The sequence below is a fragment of the Passer montanus genome, unplaced genomic scaffold (genome assembly GCF_014805655.1).
Source record: "Passer montanus isolate IOZ18808 unplaced genomic scaffold, ASM1480565v1 scaffold27, whole genome shotgun sequence".
In the NCBI taxonomy this organism is placed as follows: Eukaryota; Metazoa; Chordata; class Aves; order Passeriformes; family Passeridae; genus Passer; species Passer montanus.
In genome coordinates, this window is record NW_024367372.1 from 1,576,832 (window position 1) to 1,598,284 (window position 21,453).

General features: G+C 47.5%; 1 protein-coding gene across 1 annotated transcript; it reads left to right on the plus strand.

Moving 5' to 3' along the window:
• The first annotated feature begins 249 nt into the window (after positions 1-249).
• On the plus strand, positions 250-20,666 carry GCH1 (GTP cyclohydrolase 1). Its single transcript, XM_039712865.1, has 6 exons — positions 250-618; positions 11,409-11,518; positions 13,680-13,735; positions 16,655-16,686; positions 17,584-17,668; positions 18,356-20,666. Exons 1-6 carry the CDS (start codon positions 309-311, stop codon positions 18,480-18,482), a joined length of 720 nt encoding a protein of 239 aa, XP_039568799.1. The 5' UTR covers positions 250-308; the 3' UTR covers positions 18,483-20,666.
• Positions 20,667-21,453: the final 787 nt, after the last annotated feature.

The following is a 21,453-nucleotide window of genomic DNA, read 5'->3' on the forward strand; positions in this document are numbered from 1 at the left end:
CTGCACCCCCAGCCAGGCTCTCATCCCGGGGGATCCCCTCGGATCCCCCCAGCCCGGGGTCCCCTCGGATCTCGGGTATCCCCCCTCAGTTCTCATTCCGGGGGATCCCACCCTGCACCGTCTCCCCATCCCGGGCACGCCGGCCCCTCCCGCCGAGCGCGGCCGCCTCACGGCGGCGGTGACATGGCGGCGGCCGTGGCCAATGGGGGCGGCGCGGGCGGGATAAAAGCGGCGGCGGCGGCGGCCGGGACGGCTCGGGCCGGGCAGGGACGGCCCGGGGGCTGCGAGGCTCGGGCACGGCGCTGCCCATGGAGGCGGCGCGGGGCTGGAATGGGTACGCGCGGCAGGAGCGGCCGCCGCCCTCCCCGCCCGCGGCCGCGGAGAAGCCGCGCGTCCCCCCGGGCACCGGCACGGGCAGCGGCGGGGAAGGGTGGCGGGGAGAGCGGCCCCGCAGCGAGGAGGACAACGAGCTGAGCCTGCCCAGCCTGGCCGCCGCCTACACCTCCATCCTGCGGGCGCTGGGCGAGGACCCGCAGAGACAGGGGCTGCTCAAGACGCCCTGGAGGGCGGCCACGGCCATGCAGTTCTTCACCAAGGGCTACCAGGAGACCATCGCGGGTAGGGAGCGCTCCCGGGGCCGCGGGGATGGAGTTCGGATTGATGAATCAATGAATTTCTTCAAACGCCGTTGCGCTGTCACCCGCATCACCCAGTGGTGCTCCCCTGGTTGTCACCTGTGTGTCTCGCTGTGCCCTCCCTCCCCAAATATATCGGGGCTTTTCTAAATTAAACTCCGTTCAGGTAAAGTTTCTATTCTGTCGTAAGCCTCTCGCTTGGATGAGCAGAGCAAGTGCTTTTGGTTTCTCTTTTCTGATGGAAACTTTTCCAGCCCCGGCGTAGGAACTTGTGGGTTCCCTCCTTCCTCCCTCCCCGCCGAGCGAGGCTGTGTTGGGACAGCCTGGGAATATTTGTTTCCATTAGCAGACAAGGGGTTTGAATTTCCTCAGGAAAAGCCCTTTTCTGCCGATGCTTTAATCGAGTGAGGTTTGTCAAAGGTGGGAATGAAACTTAAGGAAGCGAGGTGAGGAGAAAGGAAGGGGACAGGGAGATCCCTTCCCCATCTCAGGGTGCCAGCAGCAAGTGCAGGTGTGGAGAGGAACCCCGGTTGACATCCCTGCCCCAGCTGAGTGTCTGTGCTTGCTGGGTGAGGGCGTGAGGAAAGGAACTGCCTGGGATATGTTCTTATCAATAACTCATAACTCAAATGCAGGGTAAATACTTGAAAATTTGGTTTTTTGCATCACTTTTCCTCTTCTCAGCCTCTTTGGCTATGGACTGTACCCAGTACAAACAGTAAAAAAGAGCCTGGAGAGCTTGGGAATTCCCCTTTCTGCTCCTTCTTACGGTAAAAGGCGAGTTCCTGTCAGTGAGGGATGCAAAGAGAGTCAGCAAGGATCTCTGAGTGTGGCTGAGGAAGGGGCTGCTCCTGCTCTGCTCTCTGGAATGCAGCACTCCTGTGCTGAGCCTGCCCCAGAGCTCCATCAGGATGGTGTAGCCGAAAGCAGAGGCTGATCTGTGCTGTCTGATGGCATCAGGGAGCTCCTGCTGGCACATCAGAGCCCTTTTCTGAGGGCACTGTGCTTCAACTTCAAGGCTGGGTTTTGTGTTTAGTTTCTTTTTTTATTTCTCTGTTGTTGGCTCTTTCGAAATCAGATTTCTACAACTTCCAGCATTCACTTACTCATGGCCAGCTTAAACTCTTGTGCCACTGTTGTGTCCCAGGAACAGCATTTCTGCCTTGGAAGTTGTTCTGCCTTTCAGATCAAGACAGGTTTTTGGCTCACATCTGTGAACAGGCTCTGGGCTGCAGTGGCCATCCTTGTTCCTCTCTTAGTCCTGCTGCACGGTGTGTTTGAGGTGAGGTTTCATCAGGAATCATCTTTTGTTTACTGGGATTAACTTGCCTCATTTTACTGCTGTAAAACACAGGAGGTCTCTCAGTCACATCCTGCCAGGCTCTAGCAGAAGGAATGTTTTCAGTGATAATTTGAGCACAAACTTCTGTGCTGAACCTGGGTGAGGTTGCTGCCCTTCTTAAGTCCTCTCTTATCTTGCTGCCAGTTTTGTGTGCTCACGTTACCTGAAGTAATTAAAAAAATTTTTTTCTGCTCCAAGGTGGGTTCTCTGGGGTCTTCTAATCTCTCACATTCATTTAATTGAGCAGAGTAGTTCTGATACTCCCTTTCTCTGATTATCCATGGGAGAAAGCTGTATTATATCCAAGGATAGAAAATGTCACTGCTCATGCTTTACTCCTGGACTGCCTTTTTCATTTTAGGAAATCGTGTGAAACTGTGCCACTAACATTCCTTCCTGTGTCAGGTGGGGAGTCCTTTTACTTTCCAGCTACTCACCCCTTCTTGCAGGATGCTCAGCTTCCACTTTTCTCACCCTTCCCAGCCAGACAGAAGGAAGAACTGCAGCTGAAGGACAAGCCCACAGCAGACAGGAAAGCAAATGGTGGATGAAGAGTTTGTTAGGAGTTTGTTAGCCAATATGAGTAAAGTCTTTTTAGAGAGTTTTAAATACCTGATGAACCCTAGAGCCAACAACTGCAGAATATTTGGGCACAAGAGTAGCTTTGGGACTGCTGCTGTGTCTGCTGCAGCATCCTGTGCTGTTCCCTTGGTTGTACTAATCCAGCTCTGGCCAGGCTGGGAACTGGACCAGCAACTGGCTTGTGAAAAAGAAAATGAACCAAGAAAGTGAACCAAACAAGCCCAAACCCTTCCCCAAAAACCCAACAAGGAGCAGCCCTGACCTCTTTTTTCCCAGGGATTTTTTGCAGCTTATTCAGCTCCTCCTGTGGAGCTGTGTGGGTAGGCAGAGGTTAAAGCAGTGATTTGCAGGGTGTGTTTTGAGGAGTGTTTCCATTTTATCCCTGCAACAGGCACAAGATGGGGGGCTCTTACAATACCTGCAAGTTCCATCTTAGCAAGAAAGGTTCCTCAGGTAAAAGCTTGGTAGTGATAGTGGTACAGCCACATGGCCAGAGGCAAAGTGTGTGTGTTGCAATGGGTCCCTGCTGGGCTCACAGACCCTGCCAGGGCATGGAGCTGCCAGAGTGTACAGCCAGGAGGGAGTGACACAGGTGAACCAGGGCAGTGAATGTCACAACAGGGACAGGCTTTAAAATCAGCCCTGTGACCTCATCTGCTGCAGCATCTGCCCTGGGGAGGCAGGGGGAAAGCAATTAATGTCTGATGGAGTTTTCATTTTCCATAAAGGAACACAAAGGAAGGTGTGATAGATATTCACCCAAATTATAGAATTGTTTTGGTTGGAGAAGCCCTTAAAGATAGAGTCAAACCCTTCCCCAGCACTGCCAAGGCCGCCACTGACCCCTGTCCCCAGGTGCCACATCCACATGGCTTGTAAATCCCTCCAGGGAAGGGGACTCTACCCCTGCCCTGGGCAGCTGTGCCAATTCCTGATCACCCTTTCAGTGAAGACATTTTCCCCAATATCCAATCTAAACCTCCCCTGGCACAACTTGAGGCTGTTTCTCCTTGTCCTGTCCCTGTTCTCTGGGAGCACAGCCTGATCCTGGCTGTCCCCTCCTGTCAGGAGTTGTGCAGAGCCACTGGGTCCCCCCTGATCCTCCTTTTCTCCAGGCTGAGCCCCTTCCCAGCTCCCTCAGCCCCTCCTGGGGCTCCAGACCCCTCCCCAGCTCTGTTCCCTCCTGGACAGTGTCAAGTTGCTGTGCACTGCCAGGTCTGTGTTTGGTGTGCTTGACTTTCACCTCCCTCTGTTTTTGCAGGGGCTTGGACTAGATGGCCTTTAGGGATCCCTTCCAGCCCAAACCATTCCATGAACTTTTTGGTTTCTGTGTGTCTAAGAACATAATACACTTGGAACATGGTTAAATGGCCTCTCGTTTATCTCCTGTGCTGGGTGTTGTCACTTTGCTTCCATGACACCTGCTTGTATTTGTATGTTTGTATTTCCCATAGCTTAACTTGGTAGTATTGTAGGCAAGATAACACCTGAATTCTGTCTCTCCATTCAGATTTGTGAGCAGCAGAGAAGCTGATTCTGCTTTCCAGCTTCTACTCTGTGTATTCCTCCCTTGTTTTCAGCAGTGCAGAGTGACTGTTCCTGCCTTACCCTCCATTCATCTCTGCTATCTGTGTTCTGCACCTGCTCAGTGTTGTGTGTCAGAGCCATTAGTAGAGTTTACTTGTTAAATATCTGTATCTGGCTCTTTCTGTTAATTCCAGATTGTCATTTATTAATCCTGGCTTTACCAAAGGCCTCAACCTCTTTCATTGACAGGATGTATTCAAATGTGCTGTTCCCACTTCTGTAGTACCAGTCATCACACTTGGCAAGAATGCCTCTTGTGATTTCAAATAAAATCCACCTGGGGACCAGATTAAAAATGCTGACAGCTCAGTGCAGACCCTTGAGCACTGGTGTAGACTGGCAGCTGTTGCAACAGAAATCTCTCAACGTGTTGGCAGAGATGGCAGAGTAGGAAAGTCACCAAAAAAGTAACTCCCAGTTTCACGCAGTGCTTCTGTGCCAGCATCCAAGAACATGTGTCCTTTTCCAGGGTCAGATCTATCAGCTTCCCATTTCTGGGTGTAAATTGTATTTCAGAATAGCCCTCTTGGCTGGTGAGGGCTGACAGCAGGGCTGTGAGAGTCAGGTGCCTTTAGCCTTTTGAGAGCTGGCTCAGGCAGCTGCCTGCCACACAAAGGTGAAACCTTGTCCCTCCTTTTACTAAAGGCTTCATGTCATGCTCAGAGGTGCTGTCTGAGGGTCTCACAATAAATACTACAAAGCACAAGTGTGTGCAAAGGCAGTAAATGAGTGAATAAGTGGAAATACAAGGTGGCAGACAGCACTAACTCTCAACTGAACCTGAAGGTTTCAGACCCAAGCAACTGGTAAGTTACAAAAACAGTGTCAATGATTCTGCCTTTGAAAGGTGAATCATAAATGAGTTGGTTTGGATTGTGTAATCCTGCAGGAAACATTAAGCACAGGGCTGGACGAGCTGCCTGTGTCTGCAGGAGGAAGTTAAGTTGTTCTCATCAGCCACAAACACTCAAAGCAAAGCTTGGTCACCAGTCTGGGCTTGCTGGTGATGGTGGGAGCTGCTGCCAGGGGAGTCTCCCAGCCTTTATTCCTGTGAGCATGGCAGCTCTCAGGCATGTTGGCAGCTTCACCCATCCTTTCAGTGTGTTTAACAGGGAAATAAAATATTAGGAGGGGATAACTTTGCTTCCTGGACCTCTGTGGTTTGAAAGGCTGTGTGTTACCTGCCTGCAAGGCAAGTGGCTCTGCTGGGCAGCTTTTATTTCAAAGCAAAAAACAAGTTAGGAAATTACCTAGTTAGGTAATTTCCTCACTCATTAGTTTACATGCTTTTCCTACACTGAGGGTTGAAAAAACTCAATTTCGACTAGTCTGTGTGGGTTTGGTTATTTTTATAGAGGACAACAATGGTGTAAGCTCCTCAATTTTTCCAGCCTGCTGGGTTTGCTGTGCTGAGGTGCTGAGCATTGCTGTGTCAAAATACACAGTGCTTAAGCAAATAAGGCTGTTTGATCAGCAGCACTGCCCTTTGCTGGGAGCTGGGGAGGTGCTGTGTTTTCCTGGAATCGAGGTGCTGCTGGCTCATCCATGGGGACAGGGATGCAGCACTGTCATCTGTGAACAGCTGAAACCTCAGCACTGCTGTGCTCCAGCCAGGGCTTGTTTCTGGTCAGCTGGAGGGTGGGAAACACAGGATTGTTCAGAGAGAGGTTTTTTGGGGTTTCCTCAACTTCTGCCCCCACAGAAGGGAAGCCTACCATGCTGGAACACACATTAAATGCAGTGAAACTCCTGGGAGCTGGGACATTCCTGGATCATCTTCCCTTCCTGTTAATGCTCAAGTAACACTAAGCTTGGCTGGGTTTTGTCAGGAATTTATTAAATATTGTAACCTCTTGGATCTGAACTGTTGCAGGCTTCTGATCTTTCATGTTGTTCTTCTGAAGTGTTTTGTCTTTGATTTTTCCTTTGTTTCAGTTTCAGAAAGAAGTGTGGATGAGCACCTTCTGTGACATGGGACATTGAAATGGTTATTGAAAAATCCTGATACATTTTAATGAGCATCTCCATAACACTGCTTTCTCTCATATTAATAAACCTCCTGGCAGAGGACAACTTCTAGAACCTAATCTTGACTTCATCTGTCTGCAGTAGCTGGTCTGTTATGAATAGACTCCAGTCTCACTACAGCATGGAGGGTATCTCACAGGAAAATAAACAAATCTGTGCAAATCATGGCCAGAATTAGCTGAACAGCAATAATGCTGCTCCTTTATCTTTGCTTCTCTGAAATGTCCCTTGAATCATGTCTGGTTCACCTCCCTTCTGGTAACTAAGGGATTAAGCTTTGCTTCTGAAGTAAATGTTTCTGCCTGAATCTGAGAGTTTTCTAGTTTTTGGGTGATGAAATCTGAAATAGTAGCCAGAAACTTGTAAATTCTTTTGTGTCTAAGGCCTTGTGTTCGCTTGTGTCTTTGTGTCTAAGGTTTGTCCTGGTTCCTGCTGGGAAGCTGTGTTATCACAGGTGTTCATTTCTCAGCATCTTTTGAACTCTACTACCTGTTTAAACAGTCATGTGGCATCTCAGGCTGTGCCTCTTTCTAGAGCTCTTCAAGACTTCTTGAAGCAAATGACATACCCAGAGCCTCTCCTTTCTTAGCAACTTGAAGTCATTAACTTTCTGCAGCAGTACAAGCCCTTTACATTAATGTTTTTATAGCCTGGGCCTCTGAGTGCATAACAAATTCCTTGTGCCTTTTTTATACTCAAAGGCTGCAATAATTTTCTTGTTGCTTGTCTGGAATCTTTTCCCTAACTACAGTTACCTGTAATGTCATCACATGAATAATGAAAAACAAAGTCAGGTTTGACTTTACATTTTACTGCTTATCCAGCAGTAGCTGAGAGGTTTTTAGAGCAGTTCCCTTCCAGATTTCATCCTGACCCTGCAGTCTGCTGGTTTCCCTGCCACACATCCAGCTGTTAATTCGTGTCTCCTGCTGCCAGTTACATCTGTCCACAGCTGGGCAGCAACTCTGAGAAAGACAAACAGAAATATCTGCCAGCATTCCCCAGGTGCTTGTGCCTTAAAGACCAGTTAGTTGGCTGGCTCATGGCCCTGCTCTTCTGGAGCACCCTCCAAACCATGACCTGCTCCTGGCTCATGCTGCCACTGCTTTGGGTGTAACTCTGTGTTCTGGAGGTGTCTGAGCTCAGCCAGTGCTTTAGTTTGTTCCAGCTGGTGGGAGATGTGAATTGTCCCATGGGATGTCATCCTGCCTTGGCCTCAGCCCATTCCTGCCCTGGGTGTGACACTTGAGGGTCACTGTAGAGATCAGTGGGAACTGTGAAATGGGGGTCAGGAGAACCTTGTGCCTTTTGTCTCTGCCAGGATGGATGAGCTCCAGCAGTAGTAACACTTGAGGGTCACTGTAGAGATCAAGGGACAGTGGGAACTGTGAAATGGGGGTCAGGAGAACCTTGTGCCTTTTGTCTCTGCCAGGATGGATGAGCTCCAGCAGTAGTGTCAGGGAGCTCCTGAGGCTGCCTTGATCCTGCTGGCACTGAGCAACCTGCACTTAAATTGGAGCTGTGAGGCAACTTAACGCCACGGGGAAGTGCTTAAACTCCTGGTGAGAGCAACCTGCAGCACTTCACTCCCAGGCACAGTAAAAAAGGCAGCTCTGAAGTGCTGTGAAGCTGCTGCAGTGCTGCCATCCTTCCTCCCCTTCACCTCCTGAGCCCATTCTGGGTGGGCTCTGCCTTCTCTGGTTGCCAGAGGTGCTTTTGCTTTCCTGTGTCACATTAAAGCCATGCAAATAGTTTCTATAGCAACAGGTATCTTTGCTGAGCTCTGACGCAAAATCCTGAAAGGTCTTTCTCATTCTGTCTTCATCCAGTTCTGATTTTTCATTTTATCAACTCTTTTTGAAGATAAAGGGCAAATTAATTCTGCTCTGTTTCAGGAGTTGACTTGCAGCACAGGTGACTGTTTAGTTTCAACAGCCCACTGAAGTTTTTGCACCAGGAGCTGAACTTTTGGCTGAAGGAAAAATCAGCTGGAATAATTTAGAGAGCACCCTGAGTGTACAAACCATGAAATCAAACTAGTGAAGCAGGCAGCATGATCTGGTAGGTAGAGTGAAAGAATGGGAAAAGGGGAAAAAAGTTGTCCCCAGGTTGTGCTTCTGGCCTGGTTAGTCTGAGGCTGCTTCCCCTTCTGTCCTTTCAGCTCTGTTAAATTTTCCAGAGCATGTGCTGCAGCACACAGGCTGAGCTTTTATGACCCCTGTTTGATGCTATTGCAAATGGAAAAAAAAATTTAGAAAAAATATTAAGAAACCTCTAAAAAACTTTAAAAAACCCTGACAAATTTAGATAAAATGGTATTGCCTCCCTGCATAAGGTGTTTGAGTCTGTGCCAGGGAAATGCCTCCTGTGTAATTATTGCAAACAACTGCTGCAGTGGGACACAGGTAGGAGCAGCTGTGAAAAGATGCTCTGCTCACTCTGCTTTTGTCAATGTGGGCTTGGGATCCAAAGGGGGAGGTGTGGGGCTGGGCAGGCTTCGAGCTGTGCTGATTTTCAGGAAGAGAGGCTTGTGAAGTAGAGACTGGAGCAGAGTAGGGATGGATGGGCACTCAAGACCATGGCCATTTACTCAAGTGGTGGCCTTCAGCCTCACACTTGGTTTTACCTGTGTGTCCTTGTATCACCTGGCACTTGCGGAGGAGTTTTTGGGGGGCCTAACACTGAGCTGGTTTCTTCCTTTGTGGGCCCTTCTTCTCAGGGAGTAGCTGGTGCTGACAAAATCAGCACATCCCACTGCAGGCACAGCTGCAGGTGTTGTCTGTGACCTGGCTGCAACTTGCTGCTAATATTAAATAAATAAAAGATGCAAAAGTAGCAAGACCACTATAAATAAGAAGTGTGAAGCACCTCACAGCTCTGTGCCTGCAGTTCTTGACGTGCCGATCTGTTTTCTTGCCTCTAAATCTCCCCTGGTTGTGCTGGGGCACTGCCCACATGCTGGGACTGGGCTGTGGCATTAGAGGGGATGTGCAAGAAGGGTGGATGCCCTTTGTGCTCCTCTTTGGTTGCTTTGGCCATGAGAAGCTTGCAAGGTGCGTTTTTGTTCCTGGAGGTGTCTTTGTGGTACTTCTGAGGTCACTTAAAGTTCTCTTTGGCTGAGCTGTCTCCATGATACAACACAGCCGTGAGAGAAAGTTTGTAAGGACCCACTAATATAGATTTTGTATGTTAATTATTGTGTATCTATCCATATACACATGGATATGAGACTTCATGAGTGAAGTACCTTCTGTTGTAGCTCTGGCCCTGCTCTGTGTCACACACCAGGACTCTGAATGAGAATTTGGCCATTTCTGGCTCTTCTGAACAATCTGCTTTGCTCGTGTGCTGACGTAAATCCATATCTGACATCAGGCTCTGATATGCTCCTGGTGAGGCTGGTGTGACCTGAGCTGGGGGTCTAATAACAGCAGCAGTCACTCTGGAGATGCTTCGTGGATCTGTTTGGATTTTGTTTTAATAACTCTGGCCACGGCAGCAGGTTTTGTGCAACCACTGTTTGCCTTTCTGCTGTGGAAATGGCACGGCTGCAGAGTGCTGCAGGAGGGAGCTCAGAGCCCAGAGTGCTGCTCTGCCTCCCCTTCCCTCTCCCCTGAGCCTGTTCAGATCCTCTGTTTTGGGTTCTCCCTTTGCCTGGCTGAATTCACAATTACACAACTGCATGATGCTGTTCATGCAATCAAAACCCTCCCCAGCAGTGCTTGGTGTGAACCAGACCCAGAAATTGGAAGAACACAATCATGTGCCTTCACAGAGCTGTTCCCTGGCCTTTTTCATGCCCTTTACTCCTGCCCTCTGACCTGATCCAAACCCTTCTGGGATTCATCCTGGCTGCCTTGCAGCTTGCCAGCCCTTCTCAGGGAAGAGCCCACGGCGCAGGCGGAACGTCTCGCGCGCAGTTTCCAGGGTTACCTGTGCAGTGCTGATAGCAGGCAGGAAATTAAAATGCTCCATGATGATGAGGATGATCCCTTATCGACAGCAGATGGTGGCCATTAGCTGGATGTGTATGTCAGGGGAAGACACCAAGGCAAGCAGAGCAGACATCACCGTTGGGTTTGTGTCACCGCCACCGTTGGGTTTGTATCACCACCCCTGCTGGATTTGTGTCACCACCATCGTTGGATTTATGTCACCACCCCTGCAGGTGCTCCGTGGTGCGTGCAGGGCAGTCTCTGAGTGCCCTGGTCTGGCTGTGGTGTGGGACTCTGCTTTCCTGGAAGTAACTCCAAGGAGCCAGTGTGGCTTCCAGCTGAACTTGTTTGCAGAGTTCCTTGTCCTTGTTATCAGCCCATCTGTACAGGTGGTTCTGTCCTGCAAGTTTCTCCTTCATACACAAGTTTTCTCTCTTGTTCTTCAAAATACCTGATTTCTTGACATGGGACTAATCTACTTTTAAGATGTCTGAGCATGGTTCAGGTGCCTGCAATCTCTGTGGAGACTGATATGCTGTAACCTGTGCCAGGGTTCTTTCGGGATTTGTCAAGAGACTGCTGAAAGTGGAAAATCAACTGAGGATCCATTCTGCTGAGCTCTGAGAATAGCCAGGTGTCATATAATGTGTTCCTTTTCTTACTGAGCTGTCTCCTCCCCCTTCTGTCTCTGTGGGGGTTTCTGCACCTCACTCTTCTGCTAACTCTGAGGTGCAGAATTAGGCTGGAGTTTGGATGTGCCTGCCCATTTCAGATCAGGACAGCAAATCTCTCTCCAGATGTGTCTCTGACTTTTTGTGTACCTGAACAGCTGCTGCCTGGTGTGCTACAGGAAGACATTTGCATGCAAAGGCTTCTTGGAGACAGTAATGCTTGGAGGAACCACTGTGATGGTTTAGGTTTTCCCTGACCTCGGGCTGGCTTTGCTTGGTGGAAGCACTGATAGAAACCCACAATAACAGCTGTTAATTGCTCCTTAGATGTCAGTGATTCTGCAGAGACCAGACCTGTTCTAACCTGTGCTCAAGCTATTAATGAAATAAAACTCTCCAGGCTGATTTCTGGTGCAGCACGTAGGCAGTGTGACACTGGGGCACAGGCAGGATCGTACGCAAACCAAAACGTGCTTGTGATGTTACTCCTAACTTGCCTCCCACCCCTTAACCCTAAAATCTATAGCCCTGAAAGAGTTCTGCCCTTGCTACAAGCTTTCTCAGGTCCTGGCTGGAAGAGCCTGCCATGCTTTTTGGGTGTATTTTTAATGCAAATGTTTGATTTCAGATGTCCTGAACGACGCCATCTTCGATGAAGACCATGATGAGATGGTAATTGTGAAGGACATAGACATGTTCTCATTGTGTGAGCATCACCTCGTTCCATTTGTTGGAAAGGTAACTCTCCCTCACAGAACAAATGTGGGAATACACAATAAAAGACCTTAAGTACATGTAAAAGACTTTGTAGCTGTAGCTACAAAGCTTTTTAAGGCTGTAAGTACTTGCTGCTTACGGCTACAGTTCTAGAAGTTTAATCTTCAGAATACAAATAAGGAAGGCCTCCTTAATGTGAGGTTTTATTTGAATTTAAGCTCCTGAAATATAATGCTCAACCTTTCCTAGTCTAAGTAATCTAATGGTTTCTGACATTTCATATCAAAGCTCTTCTCCATGAAGCAGCAGCAAGCCTTGAGGGCAGACATCTCGATATTAAACCAGCTCACCCTGCACACTGGCTCTGTCATGGATTTAGCTCCTGGCTCAGAGCTATCCAGAGCACATTCATCTCTCTGAAACCCCCTGTGAGTGGAACAAACTCATTAGCAGCTCTGCCTTAATTATGTGAGCCGAGTCAGGGAGAAGGTGGCCAAAACTGGCTCTGCTTAACTGGGGAGTCCTGTGAAAGGGGCTGCTGCTTCAGAAGGTTTGGAATTGTGGTGCCAACAACTTTAGGGAAATAAAATTTCTCCAATTAACCGTTGTAAAGGTGATGAAGAGTTCTGAGGGGGAGCTGCACATCTCAGCCTCTCCAGTCCCTTATCAGCACAGAAGGATGGAGCTTAGCCTGAGCCATCTGTTACCATAAAGTGCTCACAGGTCCAAGAGCAGCACGTGCTTGTGTTGTCTATAAAATTCAATCAGTGCCACATATGTTCCAAGTAAATTGTCTCCCAATAATAAAATACATGAACAGAAACCAGCTGTTTATTTAGTTGAGTCAATTCAGGTTTGTCTGCTTTATTTTCTTGCTGTTGGTGTTTTATCCTGGAGAACAGGATAACCTCTTTTTCTGTTCCAGCTTTCTGTTGTGCCTGTTGCTCTTGGCTGTGTGCACTGTGTATATTCTCCCCGTTACTCCTGTGGCAATGTGTGCATTTTTGTTACATCCAGCTGTTTAGCCTGTGTGGTTTGGAGAAATCTCTTCACAAACAACCAACTCATCCTACAAAATGACTTGGTATAGCTCTAAATATTCAGAGTAACCATTGCCCTGCTGGGTGCACCAAACAGGCTGCAATCAGTGACCTGTAGGTCTTGCACTTGCAGTTCTACCTTACAGGAAATGAAGAAATATGCAAAAAATACAGGGAACAGGATTCAAAGCTTATTTCCAAGTGGTGTCTCTCACTTTGTCTGAAATGTTTCATGTCTTTTCAGGTGTCAGTGGGTTGATTGCCTGACAGAAGGGGTAGGAATGAGCAAGTTAGCCAGGTAATCAGGTGCACTGTGGTACCTCTACTGCAGGCACAGCAGCACAGGATTCTGAGATGGGGCCTCCAGGCAAAGCCAGAATCCCCCACTGACACTCCCCTGCTATCTTGGCTAATTTTTCAAGTCTCTGGTACAGTGGCACAAGGACTGGTTTATAATCTAACTGTAAACCCACTGGAATTCAGTGGGTTTCTAAAAACAAGGAGCTCCATGTCCTTTCCTCCATATCTGAGCACTTTTCTGCTAAACTCCTTGCTCTTGCAATTTAGTTCATGTTCAGCAAATCCGTATTTGAGCACGATGGAAGCTGAGTTAATCACCAGTGATCTCTGATACTAAAACAAGAAAAATAATCAAATCAGGAAGTGCAGCCTGATTTTTGGTGGCAAAGTATTTCTTGCCACCAGAACTTTCACTGGAAGTAAAGCACAGTCCCTCTTCCTTCCGTTCCCTAAATCCATTTAAGGCCTTGAAAGAAAAGCATGTTTATTTTAGACAAATAGTGCTGTGCTGAGTAATAGACTGCCTTTGTACCCAAATGCAGCAGTGTTCTGGAGCATTCCTGAGACTTGGAACATAAGCCTTGACTCTTGAAGAGCTGTGACTTTTCTCCCCCTCAGAAAAACTCACGTGTTCTTCACCAGGACCTCATGAGATATTCACAGCCTCAGCTCCGCAATTCCCCAGGCTTGCATGGTGCCACGTTCCTCCCACATGCTGAGGCTTCTGGGCTGTCCCAGAGTTAATTCTGAGGCAAATGCACATCTCATTGTCTGTGCATGAGTTTCACATGCCCTTGGAAGGGTGGTTTTGCTGCTGTTAATGGTTCTTCTCCCCTGTCTAGGTACACATTGGTTATCTCCCCAACAAACAAGTGCTTGGCCTCAGCAAGCTTGCTAGGTAAGTGTTCTGATGAAAGTGATGCTAATTTGTTAAAAGGATTCCAGGCTGTGCTAGCTGTGCTAATCTTTTTAATCTCCTCTCCCTCTAAAGCTCAGCCCACTTTGTGTCCTGGATTTGGATTTAGAGCAATCCTCAGCATTGTTTTATTTGTGTGGAGAGGACAGAGAAGTCTTGGAGCTGTGTGTTGATTCTCACCAGTGGCTGCAGCAGAGCCCTGATGCTTTTGTAGATTCCCCCAGAGCACTGGGGTCTTCAGGGAGCTCTGAGGCAAAGAACCAAGAGAATTTTGTTCTGTTCTAGGGCAGGCCACAAAAACCAGTGAGAATTTCCTGCTCTTTACCACTTGGGTATAAATTGACTAATAAGACCAAAAATCTGAAAACTGTAAATGAACACATTTTATGGATATAAATTCAATCTAAAGCTTTCATCTCTTAGCTGACTCTTCAGAAAAATGTGACATTTCTTTATTTCACTGAAAACTTGCTGAGAGTGCTGTGGGGTAGATTTTATAGATAAAATTCAGCCGAAGAAACAAAGCAATTTTGATACACTTGAGAAATCCATTTATTATGTAAAATAGCTTTTTTCCTCAGCAAGTGCCCTTGTGTCAGTTGTTGCACTGACACTTTCTCTTGCTGGTGAGGAAGAGGATGGTAGATCCCTTCAATAAGCAGATTATTTGGGATCAGAGTGGAAGGATCCCTTTTGGAGAAACAAACCTAAAAATTTGGCTGAAGCTCAGAAAGACCACATAGGTTTTGCTTGCCCTGATGGGTCTGTTAATCCTGCTGTAGTTCCAGTAACACCAATGAGAAATTAGCCCTGCAAATCTGCCTGCCTGCTGGGTTTTCTTAGCAGGTAAGAAATGTGGAGGATGTGACAGCAAAATGTCCTAAAGTGAGCCAGATCTGTTCTGGGCTCTGCTTGCACAGCAGGGAGCTGGGTTTGGAGGTGGAAGGATCCTTGGAGGTCACACCTGTGCTGTGTAAACTCATACTGCAGGCAGGCATCTCCCTACCCCCAGCACTGCTTTCTTTCCTCTGGTTAAAAGGCTGGAAAGAGGTTTTTCAGTGTGTAGATTTTCTCCTGCATGGTTTTTTTGTGGCTGTAGGAGCTGCTGGAACTGTAGGCTGGGGTTCTGAGCTGTCAGACCTGCAACTGCTGGGCAAAAGTTTTCATCTGTTAGCTGCTCATTCTTGGGATGTGTGTGGCATCCCATGGCTGGTGTTGGGTTTTGGGTGGGTCTTTAAGTAGTGCAGGGCTGGGGGGTTTGTTGTTGGTGGTTTTTGGAGCTGGATTTCTGAAGAGAATCCATTCCTCCTGAAGAGTCTGTCCTTAGCACATGGTTTCATTTCTGCAGGGCTCCAATGCAGGATCAAGGATCACATTTGAAATGTGCATCCACTGGTTTGTGCTTGCTCTGGTCTCTATTTCTCTCTTGACTGCAGCTATAAAAAGGAGCTCAAAATGCTTTTCATGGATTTTTTTTTTTTAAATGCAAGTGGCAGCATGGTGCTGGAAAGATCCAATTTTCCTCCTGTTTATCCTCAGAAAGAAACCTGCATCAATATGTGCAAGGCTTCCTGCACTGTGCTCAAAGGTTAAATCTTGCCTCTTTCTAAAGTGAGGGTGAAACTCCCATATACTGCAATAATGAAAAGATTAGATTCTTGTATAACAAAATGTTCTCACTTTTGAGTGCTTGCCATGAAGGGGTTTGGGGGGTAAGTCGTGCCTCCCTTTGGTGCCCTATATAATGCAACCAGTGTTCAGGCAAAGATTTGTGAGGCTGTTGGTGCTCTAGGCCTAATCTTTCATAATAGGATTACTTTTATGTTTCTGTAGTTGTGGATGACCTGTATTCAGTAAACAAACATCTTTCCCTGGGTTTTAAGCTCAGGCTTGAAAATGCTCTTTCAAATAACTGTTTTTACATAAACACCTTGTTAGGACTTCTGTGCAATATCTGAGCATGTTTCCTATCCATATGGTTAATATAAATATTGTGTTGCTTTGTTTTATGCTGTCACACAACCATTTCATTGCTGGAGGGGAGTTTGTGCATTTAATTCTCTCTCAAAAACAGCAGGAGAGTCTCATTGTCAGGGATGATTCTTGTAAGTGATGCTTCAGGCTGCCAGCCAGTGTCTGGCTTTTGTCTGCTGTGACCAGGCAGGTATCAAAGCTTGCTATAGCAACTCCTTTTTGTGGCCACTTGAAGTGTAATTAAGCATTTGAGGTTGGCATGAACAGCCCCTGCAGTTACAGAGCAATTATATGGATTTTCTTAAATGTGTGGATTCTAGAGCTGTCATTGAGTGTCACTTCCACTGCCCACCAATGGCTTAAATTTGGAGTTGTGTTGGAGGGGACCATTAAGGTGACCCTTGCACTGAAATGTGAAGGATGGGGTGAGATATGAATGGGTGGAGAGATTCTGTTTTAAATAAGACCAATTCTGTCTCATTGTTCTCAGCTAAATTTGTGGTCAAGTGCAAGAATCCAAAACATTCCTTGCTCAATTTCAGCATTCTGGGCATCCATTATCTGAGCTGACCTTAAGGCAGCATTTGGTCTAGTCTGCAGCACAGGGAAATGTTCAGGAATTAGGGTTCAGGGAGACTTTGGACATGAATTCCAAAGGTGGTTGGGGATACAAAGAATTCCAAACCAGCAGAAGGAGACCAGAGAAGTGACTGGTTTGCCCTAAAATAGTCCCTGGTGCTGCAGGTGGGGGGAAGCTGTCACTCAACACAGTGATGTGCCAAGGGCAGTCCATGAGGAATACCTGGGCAGCCATGGATTTACAGATCAGCACAGGGGTCTCTTCTGGCAGCACCAAATTAACTGTGAAGAACAGTCAGTGGCCAGCTGGAAATAACTGTAATGTTGTCTTTTTCCTTTCTCCTTTAGGATCGTGGAAATATACAGTAGAAGATTACAAGGTAAACACGAAATTTGGTGTTTGTGGTGTGCACTCCTCATCAGTGCAGGGGGCTGGTGACAGGGTGGACTGTAGATGTGGAGTTTAAGGGGGGAGAAAAGTGCTTCTTGAAGAGGTTATGTTATTGTTCTTAGCCCCTGCATTCCCAGTGAAGGTAACTTCTGCCTAGGAAACTAAATGGAGGCTGGAACTGATTCCAAGGATGAATGGGCTCCAGGTGGAGCTGCCAGGAATAACTAAACTAGTTGGATGCTGCTGGGGATGAGCTCTCCTGCAGAGATTTGGAGAGATGCCTTCAGGAATCCTTGTCTGAGGCAATGGAGCAAGAGCTGCCTCCTGCCCCTGAGGAGAGGAAGCTGCAGGGTCCAAAGCCGTGGGTTGGGCTGATCCTGCTGCCTTTGTCCTGTGCTTAAATTTGGCCTGGTCTTGGCAAGACTGGTCCTCAGTGACCACCAGGCTGGTGAACAGAGGGTGCTAGAGCTGCAGGAAGTAAAGCTTTGCAGGACAAAGCTCATTTTTTATCTCAGTTTCCTTTCCCTAAGAAGAGAAATTGGGCGTATGGAATAAATGGTGCAGCAGTAACGTTGGGAACAAACACATTAAAAACTGAAACAGAGCAGAGAGGCAAGAAAATCTTCTTGCAAAATAGGAAATGGGGGAGCTATTAGAACAAAATTGTGGTTGGAGAGATGGAATGCAAAATGGCTCCAAATATAAACAAGAAAATAGAAGGTCTGTTCCAGGATACAAATGGAAAAGAGGATGGATGGGGCTTGGAGCAAGCTGGTCTGATGGAAGGTGTCCTTGTCCGTGGTGAGGGGTTTGGAATGAGATGAGCCTTAATGTCCCTTCCAACCCAACCCATTCTGGGAGTCTGAATTGCCTGTTGTTCCCTCAGTCCAGGAACGCCTTACCAAACAAATTGCAGTCGCCATCACAGAAGCCTTACAGCCCGCCGGGGTCGGCGTCGTCGTGGAAGCTACGTGAGTGATCCCAGAGTTCTGGGGGGGATCCAGCCGTTCCAGGGGTGAGATCCCAGTAGTTCCAGGGGTGGGATCCCAGCTCTGTGTGATCCCAGGTGTTTCATGGGTGGGATCCCAGGTGTTTCATGGGTGGGATCCCAGATGTTCCATGCATGGGATCATGGCTCCATGGGATCCCTGTGCTGCAGGGCTGGTGCCTGGTAGCTCTGTGCTATGCTTGGTTATCAGGCAGAAGGATTAGTAATTACAACAATAATAACAACAACCCTATTAATAATAACATATTACTAGTAGTAATAAAAATTTAATAATCCTGATGTGCTGGAGTCCACATGTAAAGTGGGTGCTGCCTGATCCTTTCTGGAGATGTGGCACTGAGGAGCTTTCCCCTGCACCAGATCCATGCCCTGTGCTCCTTCTGCCTGGGACCAGCAGCAGGCATGTCCTGTGCTCAGAGTGCACCTGGGGAAGGTGGGATTTTCCTGGGATCAGAGGAGAGAAGGCAGAGCTCAGTGGCTGAGGATGTGACTCTTCCACAGCTGAGGAGCTGCAGATGCCATTTCTGGTTGTGGAGGTTTTGAGACCTTCCCAGAAGTGAATGTGACTGTGTAAGAGACATCTCTCCCTGTGGGATTCCCTTCCCCAGGAGTGTTCCTGGAGCACTGACTCCCCTCTGGTTTCTCCTAGGCACATGTGCATGGTGATGCGTGGGGTACAGAAAATGAACAGTAAAACAGTGACCAGCACAATGCTGGGCGTGTTCCGGGAAGATCCAAAGACCCGTGAGGAATTCCTGACACTCATCAGGAGCTGAAACTGTGTCACCCTCTGGATGCACTCTGGATTGTTCTGTCCTGTGTCACTGTCTGTCCTTGTTCCCAAGTCCCACTTCCAAACTAAATTGTCGTGAATTGTTGTCATAGTCTTTGTGCAGTGAAAGGCTTCTGGTGGCACGTGGGAAAGGTGGGATGAGGGAGGCTCCTCCTGGATTTCCACTGATGCTGATGTCACAGAGTTACAAGCCACAAATAGGAGTTTGGAAATGTTTTTCCATCCATAATGCAGAATATCCAGCTGTCAGGAGAGAAGTGGGGCTCAGGAGTGAAGTGGATATTTATGAAATAGTTGTCTTTGTTAGAATAAATGTGGAGCAGCACAGGAAACACCTGAAAGGATGTGGATCTTTGTAGGATTGGGGTTGTCCTGAATTATTGGACCATGTTTTATTGCAAGTCCTGCAGTGGCTGTTTCAATATCTGGATGTGTGTGTTATACCTCTGAATTGTTACCTCTGGTGTGTTTTATATTCTTGCTAGTATTTACCTTCCTTTTCTGTGGTTGTTTTATTTTTTTGTTTGTTTTGTTTGAGAAATGTGTAAACTCCATTTTTCCTATATTCTTAACAGGCAGGGAATGAACTTCTGAATTATTTGGGGCACAGCCCTGTCTCAGTACAAAGAGGTTTATGCACCTTTTTCTCTGTGCCTCAGAATGTCTGACCACTTGAACTGTCAGTTTCTTACTGTTCTTAAGGAAACTTTAACAGAGGAGAGGAAAAAACCCTGCAGAGTCTGTCTGCAGAGTACTGAGGTATCCAAAGAGGTTTTTAATGATATTTATATCTTGAGCTTTCCTTCTTGGATTTCCATGGGTTAGACTGAGAAGCTAAAATTAGTCTGATAGTGGAAAAATGAAGATTTTCAAGTATTCCAAGGTTTCCATTTCCAATGCTGGACCAAAGGTGAGCGTGAAATCCTGAGCACAGCACATGGTTCCTCCCCTCCCTGCCGACAGGTTGGGTTATTTCAGGGCAGGGTAACCTGGAATGACAACAGCTCATTTCATAAGAGCAGCTGACAAAAGCATTTCCAGGGCCACCAGAATGAATCAAACCACATTTTTTTTCTCCCTGTGTATGTGGCAACCTCTGTAAGTGGCAGAATTGGTACAAAAAGTTTCAGTCCAGTTGGACTTGGCTGAACTTCTGCTTTGTTGCCATTTTAATGGGTGTTTTGTAACACTTAATTGGGAAAAGATGAGGAGCAAATGAAAACCACCCTCCTCACACCGAGCTTGCAAAACAGATGTCAGCCAGGGGGGTGGGTGCCCACAGGTTCCCAGGGCTCTCTGCTTTGCTGGACGTCAATCCAAGATGTCCTGGCCATGAACCTCAAGGGCAGTTCCTGCTCTGGCCAGCTCCATCTCACCAAAATTCCTCCCTCTTGCTCCAGTTGCAAACAAAATGAAAATCATGTCTGGTCAGATTTGGCCTAAAAAGCTTTTTCAAGGAGAACAAGCCCATGTGTTTAATTACACTAATTTTACTTTGAGGACCTTCACAGCATTACTGGAAGAATCTTTTAGAGCATCCTCTGTCCTGGATTCTGTAGGATTAGGTGCTGGAACAATGTTTGTCTCTGCTGTAAACAAGCTGTGCTGCACATTGCTAAGCCACACCAACTCCATGGCATTTGTTTTCCTGAAAACAAAGTTTTCAGTTCAGTATGTTACAAATATCCAGCTGAAAAGCCTTAAATCTTTCTTGCCTGAACTTGGCAGTAAACCTCTCCTTTTAGCTCGGCTGGAAGGAGATTTTGAGGACCAAAGGGGCACACACCAGTACACTTATTTCTCTTTCCTTGCTTCACTTTGGAAATTGAGTCTCTGTAAAACACTGTCTTGGTCCTGAGGTACCAAAAAAGTTGTGTTTTAACCACTTATCTCTATTCAGGATAAAGTTCACGTTGCACCACCACTGTTCTTTATTTCCATGTGACCTGTAGTCCTTAAAACACCTCTCTCTACTCGTGGCCTTGGATTTTGTTCCCATTTTTGCTGTTGTCAATCTCAGTGTGTTTTTTTGGAATGTCAGCATTGTCCAAACACAGCAGCTTTAACTACAGCCCGTGTGTAAATATGTAAAGGATGTACAGCCCCTGTCGTACTGCTCACCAGTCCGTTGTCTCTGAAACATTAAAGCAAAATGTTATCCTTTGGAGTGGGAGCATCCTTGGGGGACTGGAGGTGATGGCACTGCTCAGGGAAGGGCCAGAGCTCCCTCCCCCCAGCTGGAGATGGTTTTCACTCATGGATGAGGTGCTGGGATGCTCCTCTGGGATGGGTGGTGCTGTTATCCACAGGTGAGTCCCCAGATGGTGACTGGGAAGCAAAAAAATCCTCCAGGATTTGTTGTCACCTTCTTCCTGCAGCTTGGAGCCAGGGGAACCAAGAGCAGATACACTGGAGCAGGGGTGGTGAGGGGCAGGGGCTGCTCCTGGCACTGAGCTTGGGGGGGGGTTCACAGTCTTCTTGAAACCTTTGTGCCCTTCTTGAGCTGTCCTGGAGGCCTCACATTGGCCTGAGGAAATTCCTGGTACAAATAAATCCATCAGCATCCGTGACAAGGCACGTGGAAGGTGAGGCCAGGGTTGGGTTGGGCTGCCCCATGGGGTGCAGGGTGGGTAGATTGCCTTAAAGCCATTCCTACTGTCCTCCAGCCTCCCAGGAAGCAGGTATTGCTGGGATTTAGGGAAAAAAATAATAAAATGCATGGATCCCAGACTCGTGAGGAGCCCAAGTGCAGAGGGAAGGGGGTCCCAGGGTCTGTGTCCACTGTGGTGGCCAGGCAGGGAGAGGGGATGGTGAATGAAGCCTCCTCCAGCCTTTCTGTCCTTTTGATGCAAATGCTCTGAACTGTTTGGAAATAAAGCCCCAGGAGCATTGGCAAGACCCATCCTTGTGGTGAGGCCGAGTCCTGTCTTTCCCACAGCTGTGCATGAAAAAGC